At 33.5% G+C, this 27,031-nt stretch overlaps 1 protein-coding gene across 1 annotated transcript in view; it reads left to right on the forward strand.

Moving 5' to 3' along the window:
- Positions 1-18,313, forward strand: part of LOC149539667 (plant/protein) — a 61,521-nt gene extending 43,208 nt beyond the window's left edge. The window contains exon 2 of the mRNA XM_089800891.1: positions 17,909-18,313. Within this exon, the coding sequence (XP_089657017.1) occupies positions 17,909-18,196 (288 nt within the window). The 3' untranslated portion in view covers positions 18,197-18,313. The remainder of the gene's footprint in view (positions 1-17,908) is intronic.
- Positions 18,314-27,031: the final 8,718 nt, after the last annotated feature.

Raw genomic sequence — 27,031 nt, forward strand, 5'->3', positions numbered from 1 at the left:
TTCCTCAAGATTAAGATTTTGAATTTCACATTCAACTTCTTCAATGTTCTCCCTCTGAAATGCAGGTTCATGATTTTCTTCAGAACTAGATATATGTGAAGGATCTTCATAACTTAGGGCTCTTTTGAATGCTAAATCTTCTTTAAATATTACATCCCTACTAAGTTCAATGTTTTTTTGAACATTTATGTAAATTCTATATGCATTGAATGTTTCACTGTATCCAACAAAAATACCTCTTCTGCTTGAAGTTTCAAGTTTAGTTCTTTTCTCTTTAGGAATATGAATATAAACATGACACCCAAATATTTTAAGATGACTGATATTTGGTTTAAAATTAGAGAAGACTTTCTCAGGAGTTTTATCTCCGAGGTGGGAGTGAGGGCATCTGTTTTGAATATAGACAGCAGTAGATGTGGCTTTTGCCCAAAGATAGGATCCTAAATTTTGGTCAAGTAGCATAGCTCTTGTAGCTTCCACAATTGTCCTAATCTTTCTTTCTGCTACCCTATTTTGTTGAGGGTTTAAAGGAATAGTACACTCCCTCTTAATCCCTACTTCTTTACAAAAATTCGTAAACAAATTTGAAGCATACTCCCCTCCATTATCAGTCCTAAGAGTTTTAATTTTTTGTCCTGATAAATTTTCAGATAAGGATTTTAATTCTTTAAATCTTTTAAGGATTTCTTTTGATTCTTTACATTTCAAGAAGTAAATCCATGTCTTCCTAGAGAAGTCATCCATAAAGAGTACATAGTACAAAAATCCTCCAAGAGAAGGAACAGGCATAGGTCCACATAAATCTGAGTGGATTAATTATAAAACATTGTTAGTTTTTCTAGTGCTATTTTGAAATGGACTCTTGGTGTTCTTACCTAGTGTACATCCTTTGCATATGCTTGAATGATCTTTATTTAATTTAGGTAAACTAGTAACCCTCTTCTCCATAGTCGATAAGGCTTTGAAGTTTAGGTGCCCTAACCTTCTATGCCATACTTCGTTTATATCAACAACTTCATGGATTAAGGCTTGAATAGGTTCAATATTTAATTCGTAGAAGTATCCCTTTCTTTGACCAATCAACTTTGATTTCTTAAATAAAGGGTTCTTAGACCAGGTCATTACATTACTGTCCATGAATGCAACCTTATGTCCATCATCTTCAAGTGCTGTAATAGAGATTAGATTCCTCTTGATTTCTGGTACATAGAGTACTTTTTTGAGATGAAGAGAAATACCCAACTTCAGTTTCAAGGTGCAGTTCCCAATTCCTTTGACAGAATGAGTGGAATTATCACCTATGGTAACTTCATCATTAACTTCTTCTGATATTGAGTCTAGTACTTCTTTGTATCCTGTAATGTGTCGAGATTACCCACTATCAATTACCCATGCTTTCCTTGATACTTCATTTGATAGCGTTGAATACAGTGCATAATTTTCAATATCATAGTCTTCTTTTGTCCTAATTACTTTTGTGAAATTTACATGCTGTTTTGTATTCTTCAGGCAGTCTGACTTATAATGTCCAAGTTTCTCACATTTGAAGCATTTGACTTTAGATATGTCCCTCTTGGATTTGTTATTTCCTTGAGGGGCCTTCTTAAAGTGTTTCTTCTTTCCTTTGTAGGAATTTGTATTGAGAACATGAAGTTCTTTAACTCTAGTTTTCGATTTTAGTCCTTTCTTAAGTTGCCTAGATTCTTCTTGAAGGTACTCTCCTTTAAGTTTGTTGAAGTCTGAGAGCTTGTCTCAAGCATTTACTCCTTGTGAGAATGTTTTTCATGACTCCGGTAACCCATCTATAGCCATAAGTGACAGCTCTTTGTCTTCAATTATGGTCCCTATACTTGCAAGTTCATCTCTTAGACTAGCCACCCTTAGGAAGTATGAATTCATAGATTGTCTCTTCCTTATTTTTATATGATTTAGTTGCCTTTTTAGTGCAAGGGTTCTAGTTGCGTTGTTAACCTCATATGCATTTAATAATGCACTGATCATATTAAATGTTGTTTGTTAGGTACTATTTCATTTTTAACTCCATCTAATATGATTTTCATGGCTTTCCTATTTTCTTTAATCTAGATAGTTTTATGAGGATCAGCATCAGGTTGCTTGGATTCTTTATCAACAAATTGTATTACATCATTGTCTTCAAGAGTCATCATAATTCTGAATTTTCATGAAACAAATCGAAGGAATCCAAAAGCGCTTGTTTACAAGCAAGTTTAAAATTAAAAGCACTGTTCCATATGACATCATGCTAAGTGAAATGGGGGCTGCGCCTATTGAGGCACTTGCTATGGTTCGCCTTTTAAGCTATCTAAAAAGAATCGAAAAAATGGAAGAGGATAGATGGCCGAAAGTTGTCTTTAGTGACACACTATGTAAGCGAAAAAGGACATGGATGCAACAAAACATCAAGTGGATGAATAAATGGAATATTCATTTCAATATGTGCCCCACAAGTAATAAAGAAATAAAGGTCTTTGTTATGGAGAAATTCTACAAGAGAAATTGGGGAAGCGAGATTGGGAGGAAGAAACTATATTATATAAATGAGTTCAACCCCACTTGTGATCAACTCGAAAAAGTGTACATAGGAGCCAACATTTCTTGGAGAGCTAAAATTCTTATTGCTCAGCTGAGAACCAACTCTCACCAACTTCGTTGTGAGACCGGGCGTTGGAAGAGGCCAAAGGAGGCTTGGGAAGAGAGAATTTGCAGATTTTGCAATTCTGGGAAAGTGGAAACTGAACAGCACTTTATTCTAGAATGTGAGGCCTACAAGGATAGCAGGGATAAGTTTGCGGATACTATATGTGACAGTTCTTGGCATAACCTGTTCAACGAAGAGTACATTGAGCAATTGGGGGGGCTCATCATTAGTCTACACAAGAGGCGAACAGCGCTACTTAAGTCTGCTTGAGTTGTCTTGCTGTCCCATAGGCTATTTTTGGCCTCGTGGACGTTAAAATTTTATCTATCTATCTATCTTGCATTGGCCATTTAGGTAGAAGGATGTTTGCTTATATATGTTTTAATTCTGATTATCAATTTGCAGAGCTAGGGTTCGACTACCAAAGCTCTGATACCATGTAAGTTTTCAACAAATTCTGATAAAATAATACTGATATATTACCTTCAACCTTGCTGGAAATGGTCCTTAGGTATTTTGGACAGAATATTAAATGTTCTTGGAGAATGGTGTATAATTCTAGAAATTGTTTTAATCCTGATATAAAATGACTCAATGTAGTAGTGCTAGAAGAGCAGACTTGGGTGTAAAATGTGTCTTCTATCACATCCTTGCCTCTCCCTTATAGTGAACCCAAGGGACATGTCCTTACAAAGGACATGACCCTTTCTAGGTCGGCCCTCCATAGAACACATTTAATTTACTCCATAAATCGGCACTCTTATGCATTAACTAAGAGTTAACGATTCATTAACTACAATAGTCAAATACAAGACATAAATATGCCTAGTAAATCGCCGATCTGCTCTAGGGAGATGTATTTATTATGAAGCCATGTATAAAGGAAATTTCATGCATTTTAGATCTGTCTAATCTGAAAAATCAGAACATTAATATGATCAAGTTATTAGGATTTAACACTTTGAGCATAAGCTTGGATGATGAAATCAAGGCCATTTTGTTACTTTGCTCTCTACCTGATAGCTGAGAAGTAGTAGTTTGGCAATTAGCAACTCAGTGTCCAGCAAGAAGGGAAGTGCATTAAAATTGGATGATGTTGTTGAGACTCTTCTTAGTGCGGATATTAGTAGGAAGAATCAAGGAGCTTCGTCAGGCGATGCCTTGACAATTGGCAGCAGGGGGAGATCACATTTAAAAGAAAAGTGTGATGTCAAGAGGTAGGGATAGGGTTTGCTATGACCAGCAATGCTACATCAAAAGAAATCACTGGTCATTTAAGATGGCTTAAAATCATGAAGAAAAATGAAGCAAATTCAAAATATGAATAAGGTGTAAGTGCTCCTTTTCTAACAATAGGAGATTCTACAACTGATGTTTGTGTGCTTGATTTGGAAGCATCATTTCATGTCACTTCATGCACAAAGTATTTCAAAAGCTATGAAAGTGTTTATTTTGGTAAGATTATTCTTGGTGATAATAATTCTTGTGATATTATTGGCAAAGGGGATTTTTTGTTTAAACTAAAAACTGAAGATAGATGGCTGCTACGGGAGGTTAGATATGTCCCATAGATGGTTGCTACAGGATGTTAGATATGTCACATAGATGGCTACTACGGGATGTTAGATGTGTCCCTCAAGTCAAAAGATAATTGATTTTAGCTGGGTTCAAGGATGTAAAGTTACTTTCGAATCAAGTACACTGAAGGTGACAAAGGTAGCCTTAGTAATTGATAGGGGCAGCATATTAGGCACTTTGTATGTGCTAAAAAGTCACACTGAAGTAGGAGCTTCCATAGTAGTTGCAAACAATGACACAAAGTTTGGCACAAGAGGCTTGGTCCCATGAGCAAGCAAGGTCTTGAGATTTTGCACAAAAAACATCAACTTTTGAGGCCATAGTTGGTGGATTTGGAGATGTGTGAGCATTGTATGTACTATATATTATAAACAGATTAGGACCATATTTTCTACCAAGTAACATCAGAAGAAGAAACTCAATTGGTGGGCTTAGTTATTTTGTTACTTTTCTAAATGACTGCACTGGGAAGGTTTTGAGTGTATATGTTAAATAAAAAGGCTGAAGTTTGTGACAAATTTAGGAATTTTAAAGCATTTGTTGAACACCAATTTGGAAATAAAATTAAGTGTTTGAAGATGGATAATGGTGGTGAATTATGTTCCACAGATTAATTCTGTGTTGAGAATGTGTAAAAATTGTTCTGTTTTCACCACAAGAAAATAGTCTAGAGTTTGACTAGGACAATATTTGAAAGAGCTTGTAGCATGCATGCTCTCAACTGCAAGTTTGGGAAATGAATTCTGGACAGAGGCAATAAATACAATAGTATGTTTAATTAATTGAGGTCCATCATCTCGGTTGGATTTTTGAATTTCTGAGTAGGTGTGGCAGGGTAAGAGGATTTCATACAATCATTTGATGCTGTTTGGATGTGAAGCTTTCATTCACAGTCCAAAGATAAAGAACAAAGATGGAAGTACACTCAAAATGGTGTATCTTTCTTGAATACAAAATGGAGAAATATGGGCAGGTTGTGGAATCCTAAATTATATGAAGCTGAGATGTAATTTTAATGAAAAAGTTATGCTTAATTTGTTTGAACAAGGGACACCACATGTATCTGGAATTGCCCCCAATAGGGTTGCACACATAGGTGCACATAGAAGCGGTGAGAAGGTGCGAGAAGAGAAGGATTGTTTTGAGGAGGATGAGGAGAATCAAAGTGAAAAAGGCAAAGAAAGAGAGATCAGGTCACAACCTCAAAGCCTCAATTAGAAGAATGCCCAAGTGCTCCAGACTTTGGCTCACTTTCTAACCAAGAGATTAAAAATTTGTCCAATTCAAATCAATTCCAATTTTAAATCTATTTTAGAGAAATGTGAATCAATAGAAACCTCGATGAAGAATCAACATAAGGTCTTGGACAAAGTCATAATTTCTGCTTTTGTTGTTACTTGGGAAGGGAGGATTGTAATGTCCCTTCCTGAGGAGTAATCTGAAGCAACCAATTGCCTATTTTATTCTCGTAGGCTAAAGTCAACTAAAAGGGAATTCTATAATATTATTGGATGGAGCATACTATATGAGTTATATTGTTTAATCTATTTGATAAAGTTTTATAAAGTGACTTAAGTGGAATATTAAAGGAGATTAGTAAATTCATTTTATTTCCAGATTATTTATAAAATGTTAAGAGAGTGGGAAATTCAAAAAGTTTTAGTGGTTCCTAGGGGTTATTATAAAAGAACATTTTAAGGCTCATTTTCATATGATTCAATTATTTTCTTCCTTTTGGATTTTTGGAGGGATTCTTTGGGGTTGGCAACCCCAGGACGAAAACCCTAAGGGTAACTAGATTTGGTAGTGCAACTTATCTGCCCTAGCTAGTTTGTTGGAGCTTTCATTAAGATATCTCATGTTGGAGTTGAGGACTGAAGAGTAGTGAAAGGTATGAAGTCTTTGGCCAAACATAAATTTCAGAAGTTTATCTTTGATGATTGGTTTGGGAATGGATGGCATTTGCTATTCACAACTGCTGCGTGATTTATTATCTCAATGCCAGTTACCATAATTGGAGTGCTAAAGGTATTTAATGTGGGTTGAATGGAGTACCAAATTGGATGTGATGATAATATTTTGCAAAATGTAGTGAAGTTCATGGTTCTTCTCGTAGCTTCCAGCTAGGCAATGCATAATGCTGCAATACATTTCCATTTCTGCTATATTCTCTTTCTAATGGCAATGTGGGAAGTGAAGGATTGTTGGAATGCTGAGTTTGATATTGTGAGCAGGCATAGGATGGATGGTGATTTCTGTCATTTGGAAATATCAAATATCCTCTTTCAGGCATGTGACACTGAACTCTACAGACCTCAATTGGACATGTGAATGAAGACAATGTGGTCTGAAGATTAAATGTTTAGTTTGCTGCCTTGGTGTGGGATAGCAGTCATTCAGTCCAAAAATGATCATTGCAGATCTCTGAATCTGACTGTTGCTCGTAATAAACTCTATATTATTCAAATAAAGGGTAGAAATATATTATCCACATCTGTACATTCCATCAAGGGTTTGTTTGGTTGCCGTTACCAGTGGAAGATCCCCAATCAAATCTGATCTAATTTTTCTGGTTTGTTTGGTTGCTGATTGGAGATGTTTTGTGTTGTTTGGAAGGAGTTTGGGTTTTAAGTTTCAATGCCAATGGTAGTTTGAATTTTGCCAGGCATGGTACGCAAATAAATATGGTTTTTTGAACTTGAAATGCAAAAATATAAAGGAGTGATTAGAAATATCAGAATTCTGATTTATTATGAAGAGTAATTCATCTCTTCAAAATGAGAGAAATAAATCACCACAACAGGAGTAGGCATACCAGGAATCCAGTTCTTACTCCCAGAAAAAGGTTTTTGTAGATAAAACACAATAAGATTAACTCCCAGCTATGTAGGTAGTCCCAATAAGTTTTATTTGCAATGCTGATAATTACTAAAAACAAATATGGAGAAATCTCTAACTCCTTCGCCTGGCTTGCAAACAAGATCACCCTGCCATCTGACAACTCTCAAAGTGCATCAATTTGATTTGTCATAAAGCACTGTCGTTTCCATGAAGCTCACAACTGATCTGCTGATAATTCTGATCTGGAAATGACCACACATATTTCATGGCCTGATTTAGGTTGTACGATTGTAGGAGAATGAATATTGTCCTTGAAATTGTAAAATTTCTGCAAATTTTGAACAACCAAACTTTACCATGCCTTTAATCTACTTGCTGAAGATGATCTTTTATATATCAGACTTGTATGAAGTGTTACCAATAGTATAAGAACTATTCTGGAAATCTTTTTATCCCTGCAATAAATTGCATAAGGCAGTAATGTACAGGAGCAGACTTGGTTGTGTATTGTGTGTTCTCTAACCTCATTCTTACCTCATACTTATATTGCACCCAAGAGGCATGTCCTTTCAAAGGACATGTCTCTTTCTAGGTTGGCCCTTATGAATAAACTATTGATTATATTCCATGATCGACATCTCCTAGAAAACATAATTAGTTAGTAATTATACTAACAACAATCATGCAAAAGAACATTACTAAATGCTCCTAAGGAGGCTGCCGATAAGGTTAATCATCTAAGGTTATTAAAGAGGAAAATCTGACTAAGGATATTCATGCATTACAGGATCTGTATGATCTGTAGTTCAGATCAGTCATGATTACCAGAGTTACAGAATTAACACTCCCTCTTAACTTGATAATCATACTGAGAGATAACATATCTAGCATCATCAAGATGAATAAGCATAGATTGATACTCTATATCTATATGAATCTTCTAAGCATGTGGTATCATTGAACAAATGATACTATGTCATATTACTATACCTGTGATATGACTTATCACTTATACTAGTGATAGCAGTATTGCATGAAATGCAACATACAGGATAAAATCTGGAGAATGATTAAATTCTTCTTTTATCCGAGTTGTGACTCATAGGTACTGGCAGGCCTATATCACAATATGATCCTGAGTTAAGATCTACCAGTTCATAGGATAAAATTTGGAGAATGATTAAATTCTTCCTTTATCCAGGTTGTGACTCATAGGCATAGAAATGTCTATATCACAATGTGATCTCGAACTCATCCAAATCTAACAGTAGTTCTCTACTGGTTAGTGCATTATTTAAGAGATCGTCATTTCTCATAATGTCTTTTATACAAGTGTTCATTATATTAGAGATCGTCACCTCTTAAATAATGAATACAAATGGTGGAGCCCATAGTAGTCAATAGCCTGACAGTAAAATTTTTAAGTCAAAATAATTTCATTAATAATTAAAGAATACAAATGTATTATAATTCAACCATACCAAATCTTTTCCTAAAGTGATCTATCTTCACTCGAGAGAGGTTTGGTAAGAATATCTGTTGTCTGATTTGCAGTGCAAATGTATTCTAATTTTACAGTATTTGTTACATCCCAATTTTTTACCTAATATGAAATATAGCCGGTGAGGTTCACATGAAGTCAGTTGGCAGTTTAATTTGTTATAATCTGGTGAAATGAAAACACATCAAAAGGGGTGGAAGCATTGTCAGAAAAGAATTAGGCAGGGCATCACCATCACTGAGCAAATGGGTTGAGGACCTGGCGACTTGAAATAGGATACATCTGTGGGACCCACATGAGCTATTTAAATAAATAAATTCAGAAAATAATTGGGTTAAAATATGAAATGTATCTCAAAGGATTTTACTTTTTAATTTATTTTTCATCATATTATTTTAATAAATATTTATATACATGCATATAAATATAAAAATTATTTGGCATCATTATATTTTAATAATTTACTAAAGTGATGTTTATATTTACATTTATAAATATAAGATTATAATAATAATATTTGAAATATAATAGCATTTGAATTATAAAGTTTGAAATTTAATAATAATGGAATTATTATCTTCCAATTCTATTCTTTCCATTTTAATATTCTTTCTCTTAATCAATTTAATATTTGGCAATTCGAATTGTTTTTCAATCTTTCCAACTTCTCTTCCAACCTTTTTATTTTTCTTATCTTTAAATTTGAATTTATGATGTATTCGAATGGTCATCTTGGAATTCGAATAGTTTATTATCTTGAAACCGATGGTAGCCAAAGGGTCACGGCTGACCACTAAAAAGAGTATCATGTATCATGTTTGAGACAACTCTTTTTCTTCCTGCATTGCTTCTGCTTTTTCAAGCCGAGTATAACCTTTTTCAGTTGAACAATCATTCCGATTTTCATCAACCAGTATTGCCTTGAGTTTCCCTTAATTCGCCAGTGAAAGAAATCTGCAAATAAGTCTCAAGTTAATGGGTGAACGGGAGTTCCTTCCAGGGCAGGAAGAGCCAGATTTTTTTCCCAGGTCACAGGTTTTGATTCTATTTTCTTTCTCTTTCAAGAATAAGTCGACTGTAGTCGGATTTCTCATTCCAAGATTGGAAACCATAGAAGCATTGTAATTCCTGATTCGTTTTTCATTGAGTATAATTTCTATTTTCAATCAGTACATAATGATAGGTCAGAGAATAAATCAAATATGTTCCAACTCTTTTCTTTTCTGATTGAGTATCCATCCTTAGTCGGCTAGGTCAAGAGAGATTGATAATAAAATTGGAATCATTATATGAATACTTGTAGATGGCTTTCATGAACTCCACAACAATAGATTGCAGGTTATATTTGATTTTCTATAGCAGTCGGCTAGACTCAGAAAAGTTCCTTCTTGTTCAGGATCACGTTATAAGCTTTGCTGTATAATTAATGTAATTGATAATGATTTTCTTCAGAACTTTCATAGTTTTCTAGAATCATCATAAAAAGAGTTAAATAGTAACTCTTGCAGGGAGTTTTCTGAATGCAATAAAACTTGAATTAAAAAGTTCAATAACATTGAAATTCATAGCAGCAATTCTCAATATTTATCATGATGATATTTAGTTTGACATTTACAAATTGACCACCTTTGAATTTAACCTTGTTCCTGGCAAGTGGAAGTCAAGTAAACATGGTATGGATCCATAAGTAATTATGCCACTAGAAATTAGAAACAAATTCTGGAATCCTTTAAGAACATCACTGATTGTGAAATGTTGGATGCATGTAATTTTCTTGTATATTTGACAGAACCGGTTGTTCTGAGAGTTCTGAACACCTGGGACTCACCCAACTGTGTAGCGAAGGAGATGGGTGATGAGGTGAGAAAAAGGAATCATCAATAACATGAATCAGTATCAATCATGACATAACAACGTTTATCATTTTTAATATGGATTAATCAATAGCTCATGCATGAATTATGATCTCCTGCTACCAAGTTGTATGTTAAAATACCAAGATGCCCAGTGGATGGCAAGATGACCCCTGTCTGTTTCGGGCAGGGAGGGCCTTTCTCCTTAGAGATTGTGTGGGGATAAGATTTGGTCCGAGGTTGGGTGGTTAAGCCCCTGACAATGTTTCACCTCTCCATAAGTTATCGGACGTGCATCGGACAAAGATAAGTCATACATTCAATTGGTTATCAGAAACATGTATTATCACTTTTATGATTAATATACAAGAAGGTAAGATTAATTGAGTTATTTCATCGTTACACCTAGATGCAAGAGATAAATTTATGGACTGTTTTTTTTCATTTATATGAATATCGAATATAAGTATAATTTTCTAATCTTGAGTTACTATCACAGTTAAGTAATCTGAAGGAAAAAAAATCTGATATTGATTGAGTGATGACTGCAACCCTAAATGATATAGTGGTATTAGGAGCCCTAATTTAATCCGTGGTATCATAAGCCCTATTGAATCAGTGGTATCGGAAGCCCTAATTGAATCCATGGTATTGGAAGCCCTATTTGAAACAATGGTATCAGAAGCCCTAAAAGATTCCAATGGTAATCGATGCCCTAATGATTACAGTGGTAAGTGATGCCCCAAATTTTATAAAGTGGTATTTAATGATAATCGTCATTTGATTTTGATTTAACAATGTTGGATAGAAGTCGTTTCGTGATATTGTTATAGAGGTATTTGTGGACTAACTCGGGTGGTTGCAGAAGCACCCCTAGTTTTGAATTTGACCTCAATTTCCATGGTATGTGGATTTCAATTTCTGTAGTAATTTCATTTGATGGTGTTTCAAGTTTTTAGTTAAGAAATTTTGTTTAACTGATTTTAACTGTCAATCCCTTTAATATGAACGAAATTGATTTAATTGACTTCCTATGATGATGAAGTGATAACTGTATTTCTTTGAGTATGTTAGTTATTAATTAAGACCTGAAAATTTGGATGTTACAGTATTCCTATCTAACATATCTCTTACATAATGGTAAGGAATTTCAATATGCTTGGATCTGTCATGAAAAACTGGATTCACAGAAAACTTGATGGAACTTTGATGATCACAATGAATAATAGTAGGATTCATGGGTTGACCAAATAATCCCACAAGTAACTTTCTAAGCCAAATTGCCTCCCGAGAGGCTATTCTTGTGGCGATGTATTCAACTTCTGTGGAATTCTGCGCTACTGATGCCTACTTTCTGCATATCCAAGATATCATCGCTGAGCCTAAACTGAAACACTATCTTGAAGTGCTTTTCCTATCAGTAACACTTCCAGCCCAATCTAAGCTTGTGTACCCATGTAAGTCCAAGTCAACTTTCTCATACTTGAGCCCAAGGTTAAGAGTGCCTTGTAAGTATCTTATGATGTGTTTGACTACAACTGGGTGAATCTCGTTTGGCTCACACATAAACTAACTTAAAGCATTAACAACATAACAAATATCAGGTCTTGTATTTACCAAGTACATAAGAGACCCAATCATTTGTCTGTAAAGAGTAGAATCTATGAGGGTGATTCTGCTGCTGCTTCCTTAAGTTTATGTAGATTAGTCTTCATAGGAGAAGACATAGGTTTGTAGTTCCACAATCCAAATCTCTTCAAGATGTCTAATGTATACTTTCCTTGATTAAATATGATGCTGTCAGAGTTCTGCCATACTTCCAGTCCTAGGAAGTAATGAAGGAGTCCTAAATCTATCATTTCAAATTCTCTGATTAGATCTTTCTTGCATTGATCTATAAGATGATCATCACTTGTTGTTAGTAAATTATCAGATCATCTTTATCCTTTTTATAATAGAGATTTGAATCAGCTTCATTCTTGGAGAATCCTAAACTAGAGAGATACTTATCAATTCTTTCATACCATGCCCTTGGAGCCTGTTTAAGCCCATATAAAACTTTCTTGAGCTTGCAAACAAAGACTTTAGAGTTATGAGTTTCAAATCCTTCAGGTTGTTCTAAATATACCTTTTCTATAATCACAATAGGCCCATAGGACTAAATATGAAAACCCATCATAAAGAACAGAGCATAGATTCAAACTCTAGGGTCAAAATCACGAATTCACGTCACTTGACGAATTCGGAAAGGTAAACAACTCAGACACTTATCCTACTTTCTAGGACAATTGGCTTAGGGTTAGGATTTGGATTCAAGAATTATCTCCTCTTTTTTACCATTGAGACACTGTGATAGGGCATGCTCATCCTGGCAATTCAGGGAAGTTGATGCCTGGTACCTACAATCTACATAAAATCCGAGCATGTACATACACATATAATCTAAACTAAACAGGCAATGGCGGGGAGTGGTGCATTGTGTAGATCCCGACTAGCAGGTGACTATGACTCCCTCCCTCAACCATATCAGAAATGTCAGTCATAAAGTAAAACACACAAGTACACCATACACATGCAAGTATGGGGTAAGTAACCATAGAAACTGCATAAAATTCATCCATCTAACTATCATCATGGAATAACTGAAATCATTATATGAACATACATGTATCATTATCAAAATAATAATCATGAACACGTGAACTAACTAAGTAACTCAACACATATATCAACTGAATATGAAATACATCTAGTCAAATCAGGTAACCAAGTACCGCTAATCATAAAACATAATCGCAAAAATGGCCTAAAAGAATCCGGCAATACAATCTGAAAAGTAAACTAGGGGTAGGCATTACATGGTGGCCAGACATTGTGCTTTGTGAATTCAGGGTCATTAGACTCCAAAGTATCACAGACTCTAGGTTTATGGTGGGATGTTGATATTGAAAATGCCACCTAGATTGATGAGAAGGCACAAGAGGTATTGATTGGAGTGCAATTGGATGAGGTATTTACTATTTCCTCATAGTGGCAAAGTTGAACTCTAAATTTGATACATTGTTGGCAAATGCTGGTTAGGGACAGCTCATACTTTTTATCAATAGGCATTTGTGACATTGCCATTTTGTAGTTCAAACTGCAGCCTTTTGGCATTTTTTTTATAAATCTTATATCGTACACACATTGATAGTGAATTACGGAAGCAATTAAATTTTGAATTTCAGAATATATTACTTTGTGTTCATTCTCATGTGAAATCTCAATTCAACTCTAATATTGTGTATTAAGGATTCTATACTGTATAGGATAAATGCCTTTTGAATCTTATCATATGAATGTTCAAAAATTTCCTTCAGTTTTAAAACTTTCCCTATTTTTATTGAGCCATCAACTGTCATCCTAAAATGGCCTCTAAAAATATGTTCCAAACATGTTTTCCCTTCTCCTAGAAGCTTGGTGGAGCATAACTTTAGTACATGCAAGATCCTTGTTTTGCATACAGATTATCACAATGTATAGAAAGGAGACTGTAGTGCAATATAAATGTAAGAGAGATCATAAACAGTCTTTTTCCTATGTAATATTTTTGAACTCTTGAGAACTTTTTAATGTTTACAAATTGAAATTTGAATAGAATCAAGTTAGCAACTAATTTGTCTAGTTTTTTCATTTTTCAATTCAGATGGTTAGCCTCAACTCCAGTGCAACTACTTGTAGCTGTATGGTCAATGGCCCAGTGGTTAGGAGCTTTAGGCACATTCAAATGGAGGATGTGGCACAGGCAGAGGGGATGCCAGTTTTAGTTCATAGATGTTACCAATTTTAGTGTGTACAGAAGTATAGGATATTTCTTGATACACATGCAATTTTTAAAAAAATGATTAAAATGAATTTATCATAAGTATTCAATATTAAACAGAAATGATGTTTATTTTGACCGTCTCTGCTTTATGTGATAAATTTCCTTGACAAATGTAGTGCCCAAACATATAATCACTTGCAGCATCTTGTTTCAAAATTGGAAATTCTTTTGGTTCAAGCTCCCCATATTTTCTGCTACTTTCTTTCTGTCGATGACTGAGAAATGACATTGGTGGAATCTTTTTATCTATTATCCCCTAGAGAATCTCATTTTAGTTGTTGTTTTGAAGGTTCTCTTTTTCTCTTTGTAGAGAGAACTTCTGCTGGGGTTTTAGGCTGCAGGATGTCTTGGAACATCTTTTTTTCAAAACAGACCTCTCTTGAAGTCGGTAATCATCTCTTTTAGGATATTCTCTCTCTAATAATTTTACTTGTTTCTGAGTTGTGTACGCTAGGACAAGTTGGATTTTAGGACATAATTGGATGTGGTGTTATCCAACTCAGGGCATTGTGCTGTTCTAAGTCGCTGATTGTGGTTTGGGTCAGCAGTTTCACTGATTTTTTAACTTGGCTTTTGCTGTTTCCCATTCTTTTTACAAACATAAGTAACAAAAAAAGAAATAAAGTGAATCCTAATTTGACCTAAACTAACCATAAAAAGTAACTATCAAGTCACTAACAACATAGAAATCATAGAAAACAAAAGGAAAGCTCAATCTCCATTCCTACCATTCATTCTTCACTTGCCCGGACTCTATATCAAACCTAGAGCAATGGATAGAAATGGAGCTTTGGGTGAGTGAGGAATACAAAGAGCAGTTTTTACTTTTGTTTTGTGTTGTTGGTGACTCAATAGTCACCTTTTAGGGTTAGTTTAGTTTAGACTAGAGTTTAATTTCTACTCATCAAATTTTTTTCATTTAAATAAATAATTTTCCCTCTTTTTGGCTGTGGGTTTGGTACCATTCAGTCTGGAAACTCTGCCTCGTACAAATTTGGTTTGGATATCGGCACAGTACCCCAATAACCTGGTAACGTTGGATTATTATAGTAATGGGTATAGATACTTGACATATGGCACACATGACTAGGCAATAAATTGATTAAATAAATTTAGTTCGCTTTGATGAAAAGGTTACCCACATTTATAGACTTCTATGATTTGAAATGAGATTTACTCTTGCTCATTGCATTCGCTAATTGAAAGTTTGTAAAGCCTTCTCAACAAATAATGAGTCTGTATAAAATAAATAGATAAATTAGTTATCCATTGCTTCTATTGAGTATATTCATGTCACAGTTCAAGATTTCATAGAAGGGGGATGCTTTGGTGTAATAACTCACGGAATAGTTTAAGGTAAGGGTATTTCTATTTATCCTTGTATTTCTGAATATATCGAGCATTAGAGCCAATTACCTCTTATACATCTATTGTGCATAAAGTTGTGTTTTGCATTAATTTTGGATGTTTGGACTGCAACATTGCTATTAGAGCAGTGATTTTGGCAAAAGTGGGAGAAAGGAGGTTTGAACTTTGAAGGTACATAATATTGATTTTCTAAGAGAAAAGCCTGAATTGCAAATCTGTCTTCTATCACACGGGCCACTCTGAGGTGAATACACTGTCATTAGAAAGTACTATTCAATAGCCTTTTGGAATGTGGTTACACTGGTGTATCTGAGCAATATCAAGGGAGATATTTTCATGCAAAGTTGACCACTTGAATATGCTATTAATGGATTTTTGAGATGTAAAAACCAAATAACATATAGTATCTTTCATTCTGGTTAAGAAAATCAAACATGATTTCTTGCACCGAAGTAATTTTCAGATCTACTTGCCCACTCATTTGTTATGTTTTGAGTTGGGAAAGGAAGAACACAACTTGAAGGCATTTTTTCTTGAAGTGCTAACCTCATTTAAATTAAAATGAGAATCATGGATGTAACTGGTTTTTGTGGAAAACATTGATATTGATGTTAGAGATTGGTTGAAAAGGGATATATGGATGATTGTATAGTTTCAAGTTTAAATTTATATCTCGAGCTTGATGATTTGGGCTGAAGGTAGGAAGTTCAGCATTCTTTCTTAGAAGATTGAAAACATAAAAAAATGATTTAAGTTTAAATGATATCAGGAATGTCACATGGAAGAGTTGCAAAATAAACATGTAATGTTAGACAGGCCGAAGTAATGTTAGACAGGCCGAAGGATGAAATTTAGTCTCTTATCTTAGAGTTGGTCAAATCAAAAGAAGAAATTAAGGACAATCAGAAAGAAGGTTGGGGCTCTAAATTCCTCCATGTAATTTGAGAGTACATTAGATGTTTGGAATGCATCCGTAGGTGTCTTGACTTTCCAATAGTTTTGGGTAAAAAATAACACATTTTTTGACAAAATTCAGTCGTAAGAAGAAAATTTAAAAAAACTTGTTGGTTTTGGGATAATTTATCTGCTAGCATGAGCAGCCTTGATTTTAAAGATCAAATGATTCAGACAGGAATCATTATAATGTTAGTTACTGACTTTTCAACATTCATCCAATTTAGACTGGAAAGTACTGATTCAAATTACATTCTGCAGAAACATAGATCAAACTTTCTGTTTCAATTAAAATCTGAAGTTAATGTGGTCATAGCATATAGATATTGATCATAGATTACATGTGGGTGTAGTTATATTTGTTTGAATTAAAGTTAATGTGATCATCGATTACATGTGGTTGTATTTATTTTTCTGTTTGAATTAAAGTTAATGTGATCGTAGTATATAGATATTGATCATAGATTACACGTGGGTGTATTTATTTGGAAGTATGAATTTCAATCCTGTATGTAAACGATTATAGCTTGAACTGGGAAACTTAATAGAATATAAAGGATCTTGTCATGTACTGTTGCTAGTCAGAAGTGTTGCAAGTTTATCATAGCAAAACCGTTTTATGTTGAGTATGGCCAGATAGTTACAGTCTAGTAGTGTTCTAATATTAATTGAATAAATTGAGGTAGTCTTATTTTGATTTGACATACAATATGCTGGGTGATTGTGTTGCCCTGTTAACATCTTCGAGAGAATGAAGAGAGGCTATAATGAATAATCTTAAGAACCTTTTTGTTAAGGAATATGTGGTTTTCAATTTTAGAACTATCTTATCTTTGCATAGATTTGTCAGGTGCAAATATAATTTAAGCAGCTAATTGACGCTTTTAATCACAGACTGTGTATACTTGAGGTAGATTTATTTAAATCAAATACTTAAGACAATATGGCTTGTTGGTAATAGGAGCCTGTAAATGGCTATAATCGGGGCAGTCTTCTCGTTGAGGAATATGTGTTTTTTGATTGTAGAACTACCTTTTCTTCGCATAGATTTGTCAGATGCAAATGCAATGTAAGCAGCTAATTGATTATGGCTTGTTGGTAATAAATCCTGTAAATTGCAAAAAAGCAGCCTTTCTCCAGTCCAAACATGCTAGTGGCAGGAAATGCACTCAAAATTGTTCTTTCTCAAGAATTTATCATGTTGTTTAAATGTGGCTATGTTGAATCAGTTTGAATTCATCAGTATGTATTGATTTGTCTTAGTACTGGTTTGCTTGCATGCTAATCAGGAATCTGAGTGGTTGAGGATTGCTTTACGTAAATGGCTGGATGATGAGTACTGCCCTGAGATTGCTAATGAAGAAATCAGTAAGCGTTGTTCTAGAGTCTATTACCACTGTTTGATGGAGAAGCAAGCAGATATAGGTGAGATTTTGCTGCAGATGGTAAGAGACTTGGAGACGTTCTCTTTTAAAGAGAGCTTTCACGGAGCATTTTCTTCAGCCAATGCTGCAATCCACCTCATAACTACGAGGATGCAAGTCATGGAAGACACACTCAAGAAAAGTATGGAATAGTTGGCTAATTAATCTATTTAAAAAATCTAGGACTATAAGCTCTGAATGAGGATAAACTGTATTAATATATGTATTTTTATAAGTTTTTTCTCAATTTTTCAAATTAGTTCTTTTAAAGACTTATTAACTGGCAAATCCAATTTTTGTAAATAAACAGCTAGTGCATGGACAGATTTTTGGGAAAGAAAAAAAAAAAATTAGGACCAATTTTTTTTTGTTTAAAAATGGTGTAGCTCAAAAATATGTGAGCTCATTTTAGGTAATAATATAGGACGCTTGTCTTGGATTAGATTGGAGGTTTTCTTTTCCGTTCTTTCTTACCATGCCCATTTCCTACTATGCCCATTTGAACAGATTTAAGCTATTGTATTTTGTTTAATATATTAACAAAATTAATCAAGGCCTCGGCCGTTTATCGATTTAAAAAAATAAAATAGAAAATAACAAATATGTGAATTTTTTTTTCTTTTATATGGAAACACAAACTATTAATAAGGAAATACAATATTTCCAAAGGTTTTGCAAAGATAATAATGTGCTTATAATAGTTGAAAAGTTTTTGAGCTTATTGAATTTTTCAGCCTACCGGACAACAATTTAATTTAATGTTTTTTCCCCTCAACTTTGGGAGCCACAAGAGGATGATCAAGGGGATGGCTACATAAATATTGGGGAAATTTTCAAATATATAGAAAATTTAGCATCTATACATTACATTCATAAGAAAACATGGATAAAGGATGTCATTAAAAAATAATAAAACCTTAACATACAACATTTCAATAGTCAAACTCTAAGTCACAAGGTTCAAATTCAAATTTAGATGCCATTTAAAAATAATAGAACCTTAATAAACTACATTTCAATAGTCAAACTCTAAGTCACAAGGTTCGAATTCAAATTCAAGTTCCGTAAGTATAAAATTTGAATGAAGTTTAGGCCGAGTAAAAATTGAATTAAATTCGCCTATATAATTTTAATTATTTTTAAATATATACAATATATCCCATAAATTATCAAAGTAGTTAAAATTGCTAGATAGATTTGACAACTTTATAATCATGATGACACATTCATAAAGTATAAAACATAAGAAATATGTGAAATCACAATAGCAAAGATGTGTTTTATTTGCAAAGTTACAATCAAAACTTAAAAGTTAAAAGACTTCATAACTTCAAAAAAGCTCTAAGTCAGTCAGTGGGCACTTGGTCTACTGGTGAAGTTGAATGGCTCACAAAGAGCCCACTAGGGATCAAGTCTTGTTGAATGAAAGACTTTGACACCATAAGGGATTGGGTTAGGATCGTGCCTTGGGTGATTTTGATGGCATAGATGCCCTTCAATCCTTGGCTCTAAGCTGAAGAGGTTTCAGGTATGAGTGGGTTTGTATCGAGTTCCTAAATCGTTTCAATGGTGACCTTTGCTAGTTGGTAGCTCATAGGCCTCGTACCTTGCTGGGTTGCCTTGTAGGCCTGAACCCTCCATCAAGTAAAAAAGAAAAAAAAAACTCAAGTCATCAAGAGCACTTGACTCAGATGGTGTAGCATCATCATTAGTATCACTACCCAATTCCTCATCAAAACAGTCGGGCTCATTTGCATTTGGTATTGCTATGTCTTCTAAAGCTCGTTTTTGTAAAGATGATTCATTTGTTGATTTGTTCATGAGCAATTTTAAATAGCCGTGAACATAGACAAGATCTCTCAATTTTCTAGACAACAACATGTTCCTCTTTTGGAATGGATGTGGTCAAAGCAACTCTGATTTCTCTCACAAGCTGACAAACTTTCTCCTTGACTCAATATTCAAATCACAAATTGCTAAAGTTCAAGAGTTTTTGTCTCATAGCTCATCCACCTTCTATAACCAGATACCTCATCTCATGTCATATCATATTTGGTTACTCCTATTCCAAACATCCTTTCCACTTTCTTGTATTTCAAACATTGTTCTCTAATTAGAGATGCAATTGATGGATCTAGTTCAAATAAACTAATGGCTTCATAAACATTGCCATAATTTTAGTATCACCTTCTCTATCAATGTGAAGTAGTTTAGTCTCCAAATAGCAAGTTGTTGCAAGTAAAGGAGTGTGCATAATGGCTTCATAAACATTGCCATAATTTCAGCATCACCTTCTCTATCAATGTGAAGTAGTTTAGGCCCCAAATAACAAGTTGTTGCAAGTAAAGGAGTGTGCATAATTCTCCATTTGAAATTAAGAATCTCTCATATCTCTATGAACTCTGCTTCCACATTATTTAGTCTTTTATGAATAACTTTCTTGCAATGGTCCATGTTTTCATAAAGCATTCCAAGACAAGGAGTGTCACCATCAACCATACATAACACATCAACAATTGGCTCGCATATATTTAAAACATTTGCCCAACTTTCCCAAAAGTTGTTATTTAAAGCAATTTGCTCTATAATCTTCCTCTTAAAACTTTTAAAGAGTGTAGAATTTTCCCACTCATTGGAGCAAATTACAGATTTCAATGTTGATTTCTCTTCAACCACTCTTTTCAAAGTGATTTAAAATGAAGCAAATCTTATATCACAAGGTCTCAACAACTCCATAGATGCATGTTGCCTATACAAACTCAATGTGAAATGACGATTTCGTATGAAATTTGCAACTTTTCTTTGTCTATGAATTGCTTCATGTATCTAAGGGAATTTCCCCAAGTCATGAAGCAACAAATCCAAACAATGACCTGCACATGGACTCCAATAAATTTGCGAGTACTTCTCTACAATCAGCTTCTCAGCTCCCACACAATTTGTTGCACTATAACCACTTGAACCACATTTTCAATCCCTACTTCAAGAATTGCTTCCTTTAATATTTGAAATATATGTTCAATTTTTTTTTTGATTCATAGTGTCAATAACCTTCAAGAAGATAACTCCTTCAAGACAAGCCACTAAAACATTGATCAATGACATTTGACATATATCTGACCATCCATCACTCAATATTGTGCAACATGTTGCGTTCCAAGAGGCTTTGACCACAACTAATTTTTTAGTGACTATCTTTTAATCTCTCCAAGAGAGTTGTTCTGAAAGCCTCAGAAGAGAGGTATGTATTCTATGCCAAACTCTCCAGCCTTTTGAAATTTAGCACAAAAAAGTGGATTTCTTGCTACATTGAATGGAATCGTAATTGTATAGAATAAATTTGCTAATAAATCATCCACTCATTCTTTCTCACATGGTTTCCCAAAGTTTTTCAATGTTCCACCTCTCTTTTGATGCCTTTACAACTTGAGGTAGACATGAAGATGAGGGTATATATGTGAATGTAGAGACATCATCTTCAATTCTTTGTTTATTTTGTGCCTTCTTCATCTTTTCAGCAATAGAAGACGAATGCCCTTTCTCTAAAATAGCTCTGAGCTCTTGGGTCACACTTGGACATGCAATAACACCTCCACCTTTACCCCCCAAAACACCAAACATATGATCCATGACCCTTGTTATAAATCTAGTAATAACTTTTGGACACAAGTTATAATGAGCTTTATTAGGACCATTATGAGTCACGTGTTTTCATTACTCTGAAGTTGATTTGTTGGGAGCCATATTACAATATGTAGAATAAAAAACAAGATAATATCTGATATTTAATACATTAACTAAACATCGTTTAAATGAAAACAAATTTAATTATTTTAAACTTTAAAACAAAATATTCAATAAATTAAAACTTGATTTAAATATATTGATGTAAATTAAACAAGCGTCATTTCACATATTAGTATTAAAATTAAAATCAAACAAGTTAAAGTTCAACATTTGACACTTATAATTACATTATTTGAAATATACATTTATAGAATATATTTATTAAATTTGAATAAAAATTTATAAAATAAAGCAAAATAATTTTTTAAAGATATATCTAATTAAATATAAACTCTAATATAGGCAAGAGCCTACAACACAATGGTAACTTATGAGCCTCTTTCGCGGGGGTGTCGGGTTCAAATTTACTCAAGCTTAATACACAATAATAATTAATTACAACAAATAATAATAAAAATCAATCTAGGTTTTGACATATATGATTTTGAGCATGTAGCATGATTGTAACAATATTCATTATTAATTAGATATGAAAGAGGGGTCCACTTTAAAATTTTAAAAACAGAATTTTATAAAAGAAAAATATTTTTTTATAGTATAAAATAAACTATATTAACCAATTACAACAAAGTGTGTTTTCATTTTAAAAAAAAAATAATTTCTTTGTAAAGTATATATGCACATTTTTTAAGTTCCTAAACTACTAAAATTAATTTTCTTCTTATACACAATTTTTTGAGAAATTTGTATTAAATAAGGGTTTTAATGAAAATATAGTACATTTACTAAATCTAAAAATCTAAAAATAATAATAATAAAACAATATTTTATTTAGATGAAATAATCCATATATATATATATTATTATTAAATTATCATATCTTTAAAAAATTGTTTACTATTGTCCTTAAATTATATTTAATATTATAACTATAATTATTCATCAAATACTTGACATTAAGGGACACTTGTTTAAGTCCTAATGTTGCCTATCTCATCTTTTTTGTCCGATGTCCTTGAGTTTCTCCTAAGTCTTCTGTGAATTTTCAAAAAAAAGGATGGGGTGGAGATGTCCCCTTTTCATGATGTAAAATCATGTTGGATCTGGAAAAATGTTTTAGAAGGTATGCTTAATTGGAATAACAAAGATAGATAGATAGATAGATAGATAGATAGATATTAAGAGTATTTGATTGTTTAACAATATTTATGTGTAATTTTAATAAAATTTATTATATTGAATTTAATATGAAATTTAGCAATTAAAAAACTTATTTTATAAAGTTCTTAATAATAAAATTAGTCTACTTTTTAATATAAGTTAAAATTTAGCGATATAGATAGATAGACAGATAAATAGATAGATAGATAGAAAAATTGAATATATTAAGAGTATTTGATTGTTTAATAATTTAATAAAATTTATTATATTGAATTTAATATGAAATTTAGTGATTAAAAAAATTATTTTGTAAAGATCTTAATAATAAAATTAGTCTACTCTCTAATTTATGTTAAAATTTGTCTACTCTCTAATTTATGTTAAAATTTAGCAATTTATAAAAATGGTGCTCTCCTATGATAATACAGTGAAAAATAGAAACTTTGGTAATGCGAATGAACTGAAACATGCAAAATAAGTAAACCATTTTATTCATATGAAGTATGGGAAGGCAACATACAACTCAGTATACAATACCATTTCAATGCCTCTCCACTCTCAAAATCAATTTGAAGCCCTAGCAAGGATCTTTGCAGTTCACATACCAAATGAAAAGCAAATTTTGTGAAAAAACTTTGAAAATTGTTTGATGCCTAAAGATAATGCTTTCCCACCACCATGGAGGGATCCTGATAGGCATAAAGTAATTAACAAACAAAGCAACGAGAAGGGTTGGACTAGAATTAGGAAGTGATACAAAAAGAAATCTAAAAAAATCCAAAGATTGATCCAAAAGGGGCAATCTCGGGCCTGAATGAAAAAAGGAAGACATGTGATATTGCTATTAGGATTTAACTGTGTAGTTTTTGAGTCAAACTCATTGACCCATGTTTCATGAGTAGTGATTCAACATGAATCCATCTCTCATGAGAATAAATGGAACACTTAGCACTCATTGGACCTAAGTGATGCTCATAGAGGTGAAGGACCGGGACTTCTCAGGAGGTCACCCATCCCAGTACTACTCTAGTTTGAGCGTGCTTTACTACGAAGTTCCCTCCATGGTTAAACCCACTCCTCTTGCAACCCCATTTGTAAAACCTTCACCAAGTTTTGTGCCTTATGAACCATTCATTAGAAAGCCCCCTAAAGTCTTGATGGTTCACCTCTGTGAGCATCACCTAGATCCAATGAGTGTTAAGTGTTCTATTTATTCTCATGAGAGATGGATTCATGTTGAATCACTACTCATGAAACAGGGGTCAATGAGTTTGACTAAAAAATTACACAATTTAATCATGATAGCAATATCACAATTTGACTTGATATGAAAATTATCTCCTACTTATCAAGGGAAGACCTGCTTGAGCTCTGCTAATTTTTGGACAAAACTCCTGAGCAAAATGGAGTGAAACATGAACAAAACAAACCAAAAAAAAAAGATGATTTTAGGTCCTTCTGGCCTAATAGAAAGAGTTTCAGAAGCTGACAGAACTCCAATAGGTATCAACTGTTGGGTGGATATTTTATAACCGACAATTTTTTAAAAATTCAGTCACAAAATAAGATGACTAGCCATAGTGTATGAGATAAAGTCTCTCCTGCCTTAAAGGGAAGGCTCCCCCTTCTCACCGTTCTTTGGATCAACTCAAGGTAAGCAAGAAGTTAAGAGATTCGTAAGGGGTGTTACCAATATTCTTTCCTCTTAACTTTTAGGAAAGGAATCACTTATCCACGGAGCGAGTAATGGACAAGATGAAATCTCTAACTACACTTCTATCTAGTTGCTAGAAATGGTGATATTGATAAACTAACACCAACTCAAAGGCAGATTGAAAGCATACTAATTTGGCTCTAAGTCTTTTTTGGCCAATTTATTAGAAAAATCACTACCGTTGGGGTGCAAAGACTTCTAGAAGTAGATGATCTATATTCTATAACTCATTTTTTGTTTTGATCTATTCTATAAGAAAAAACTCTACCATTGGGGAGCAAAGACTTCCAGAACTTGGGAAATTATAACTATTTTTTGTCAATTTGAGATGGTAACATAAGCTACAGCCAAAGCTTCTAGTCTATGCCTTACCACAACCACTTCCAGTCAAAGCTTCGACCCTGATTGCTTCTTAACTCACTATGCTCTATTATTGAACACACAATAATAACATGAACCAAAGGCAATAGGCACAAATTATAGTCAAAGCTTCTAGTTTTCTCTATCACAATTACTTCTAGTAAAAAATTCAAATCCAATTGCTTCTTTTATTCACTTTTCTCCCAAATTGGTAATACATAATCAAAGTTATTCTTGCACAAGTTTGGTAGAGCTTTCTTGCATACAACAAAATATGATTTTTACAATGAGAGGGCACTTGTTTATATGGGAAAAGGAGTTGAGAAAAAAATAGAGGAAAAAGTGGGAGCAACTCAACCAACTTTGACTTGATAAAACTAGGTGAGAAGTATTATTGGATTGCATGTCATGAGGACATGAAATCAAATTACATGTAATTACATGTTTTCATACAATTCATTCTCTCCAAGTATAAATATGAAAGCTAAAGAAGGAAGAAGATGAAAGAGAATTGAAATAATCCTAGGGATTGTTCTGACGGGCCTTATACTTGGTGATTCTTGTAGGATCGGGGATTCCTATATTATGCATCGTTGCATCCACTTTGATGAGTTTCTAGTTGTCATTTGAAAACTTGATGTGATCAAGCTTTTCCTTGTTCGACAGTTGTTGTGAATTCTCCTTTGTAGATTGGCACATTCTAGAATCTTTGACACTTCAAAAACCTTCTTGATGGTGTCTGAATGTAAACTCAGAACAACTTTCTATTAGCAACTTTAACTCTTTTTTTAAAAAGAAAAGTGCTTGGTGCATTCCCAAACAAACTTAGGTTCTCAGATAACCATTGGAAAAATGGAGACCAAAAAATTACTACTTCTTGAGGATCAAAGCATATCTTCTCGATGGGATGTCTTTGTTCTTTGAAGAAGTTCTAACATATCTTGAAGAGTGTGTTGCAACATGAAGATGAAAACATCTTTCAATGAAATCAGATCCATGAAAACTTTGGGATTTGAGTTACAATGACAATTTCATGAGGGATGAGTGTTCAAAGTATGAAGTAGATACTTATGGAACACATATGATAGCTAGAAATGAACCAGAAAGCATATGTATTTGGGAAAAAGGGTCAAAATTGGGCTCTTGAGGATGGATTGCATGTGGGCAATGATGGGTTTTTGTGGGTATGGCCAAGAATCCAAGTTGCAATGCATATTGATGTGTGCAAATGATAAATTTGGTGTATAAAGAGTGACCTTCTACCAAAGTCTGATTCTCCGAATGCAATTACATGTAAAGTGATTTACATGTAATCTTGGCTTGATGTAATCATGTAATTAGGTTAAAAAATGAGATTACATGTAAGTGGGTTTGAGAAATGGATTTATATGTAAATGCATATAAACGATGGAATTATATGTAATTGAGGATGGAGAATGAGATTACATGTAATTACTCTCAATATGTAATTGCATATGAAGGAAATGCATGCAATATGCTTTGAAATGAATTGGTGGAATACATAAAGATGTGCTGCATTTGCATGGAAAGGAGGGAAGTGAAATGGATGCAATATGCACTTGCATTCTTGGGAAAAAACCTCAAGCCTTCTTTTTCAAGTTTCTTTTTCTTTTCTGCTTCTAATATTTCTTCCTCTTTCTTCCTCTTTTTATCTTCTTCTTCTTTCTTCTTCTTATCTTTTTCTTCCTTCTTTTTCTTATTTTCTTCTTCCTTTTTCTTTTTCCTTTCTTCTTCTTATTCCTTCTCAAAGGTAGTGTAGCTCACCAAATTTGCCAACATTAGTGCTATAGTCTTTGAATGGATCCTATAAAGTATCTAAAGTGATCTTTGTACTGTCCACCTACATGTTATCAATACCAATGGATACTTGCTGAGTTGACTTGGTCATGAATGTTGCCACTGCTGTAGAGTCTGATGTCTTCTTTACTGTGTGGACTCTGTTGGTGTTTTCTTTACTTTTGTCACATGGATCCCCCCCCCCCCTA

This window comes from Cupressus sempervirens, chromosome 9, assembly GCF_028749045.1.
Source record: "Cupressus sempervirens isolate cs-2001-9-10 chromosome 9, ASM2874904v1, whole genome shotgun sequence".
Classification (NCBI taxonomy): Eukaryota; Viridiplantae; Streptophyta; class Pinopsida; order Cupressales; family Cupressaceae; genus Cupressus; species Cupressus sempervirens.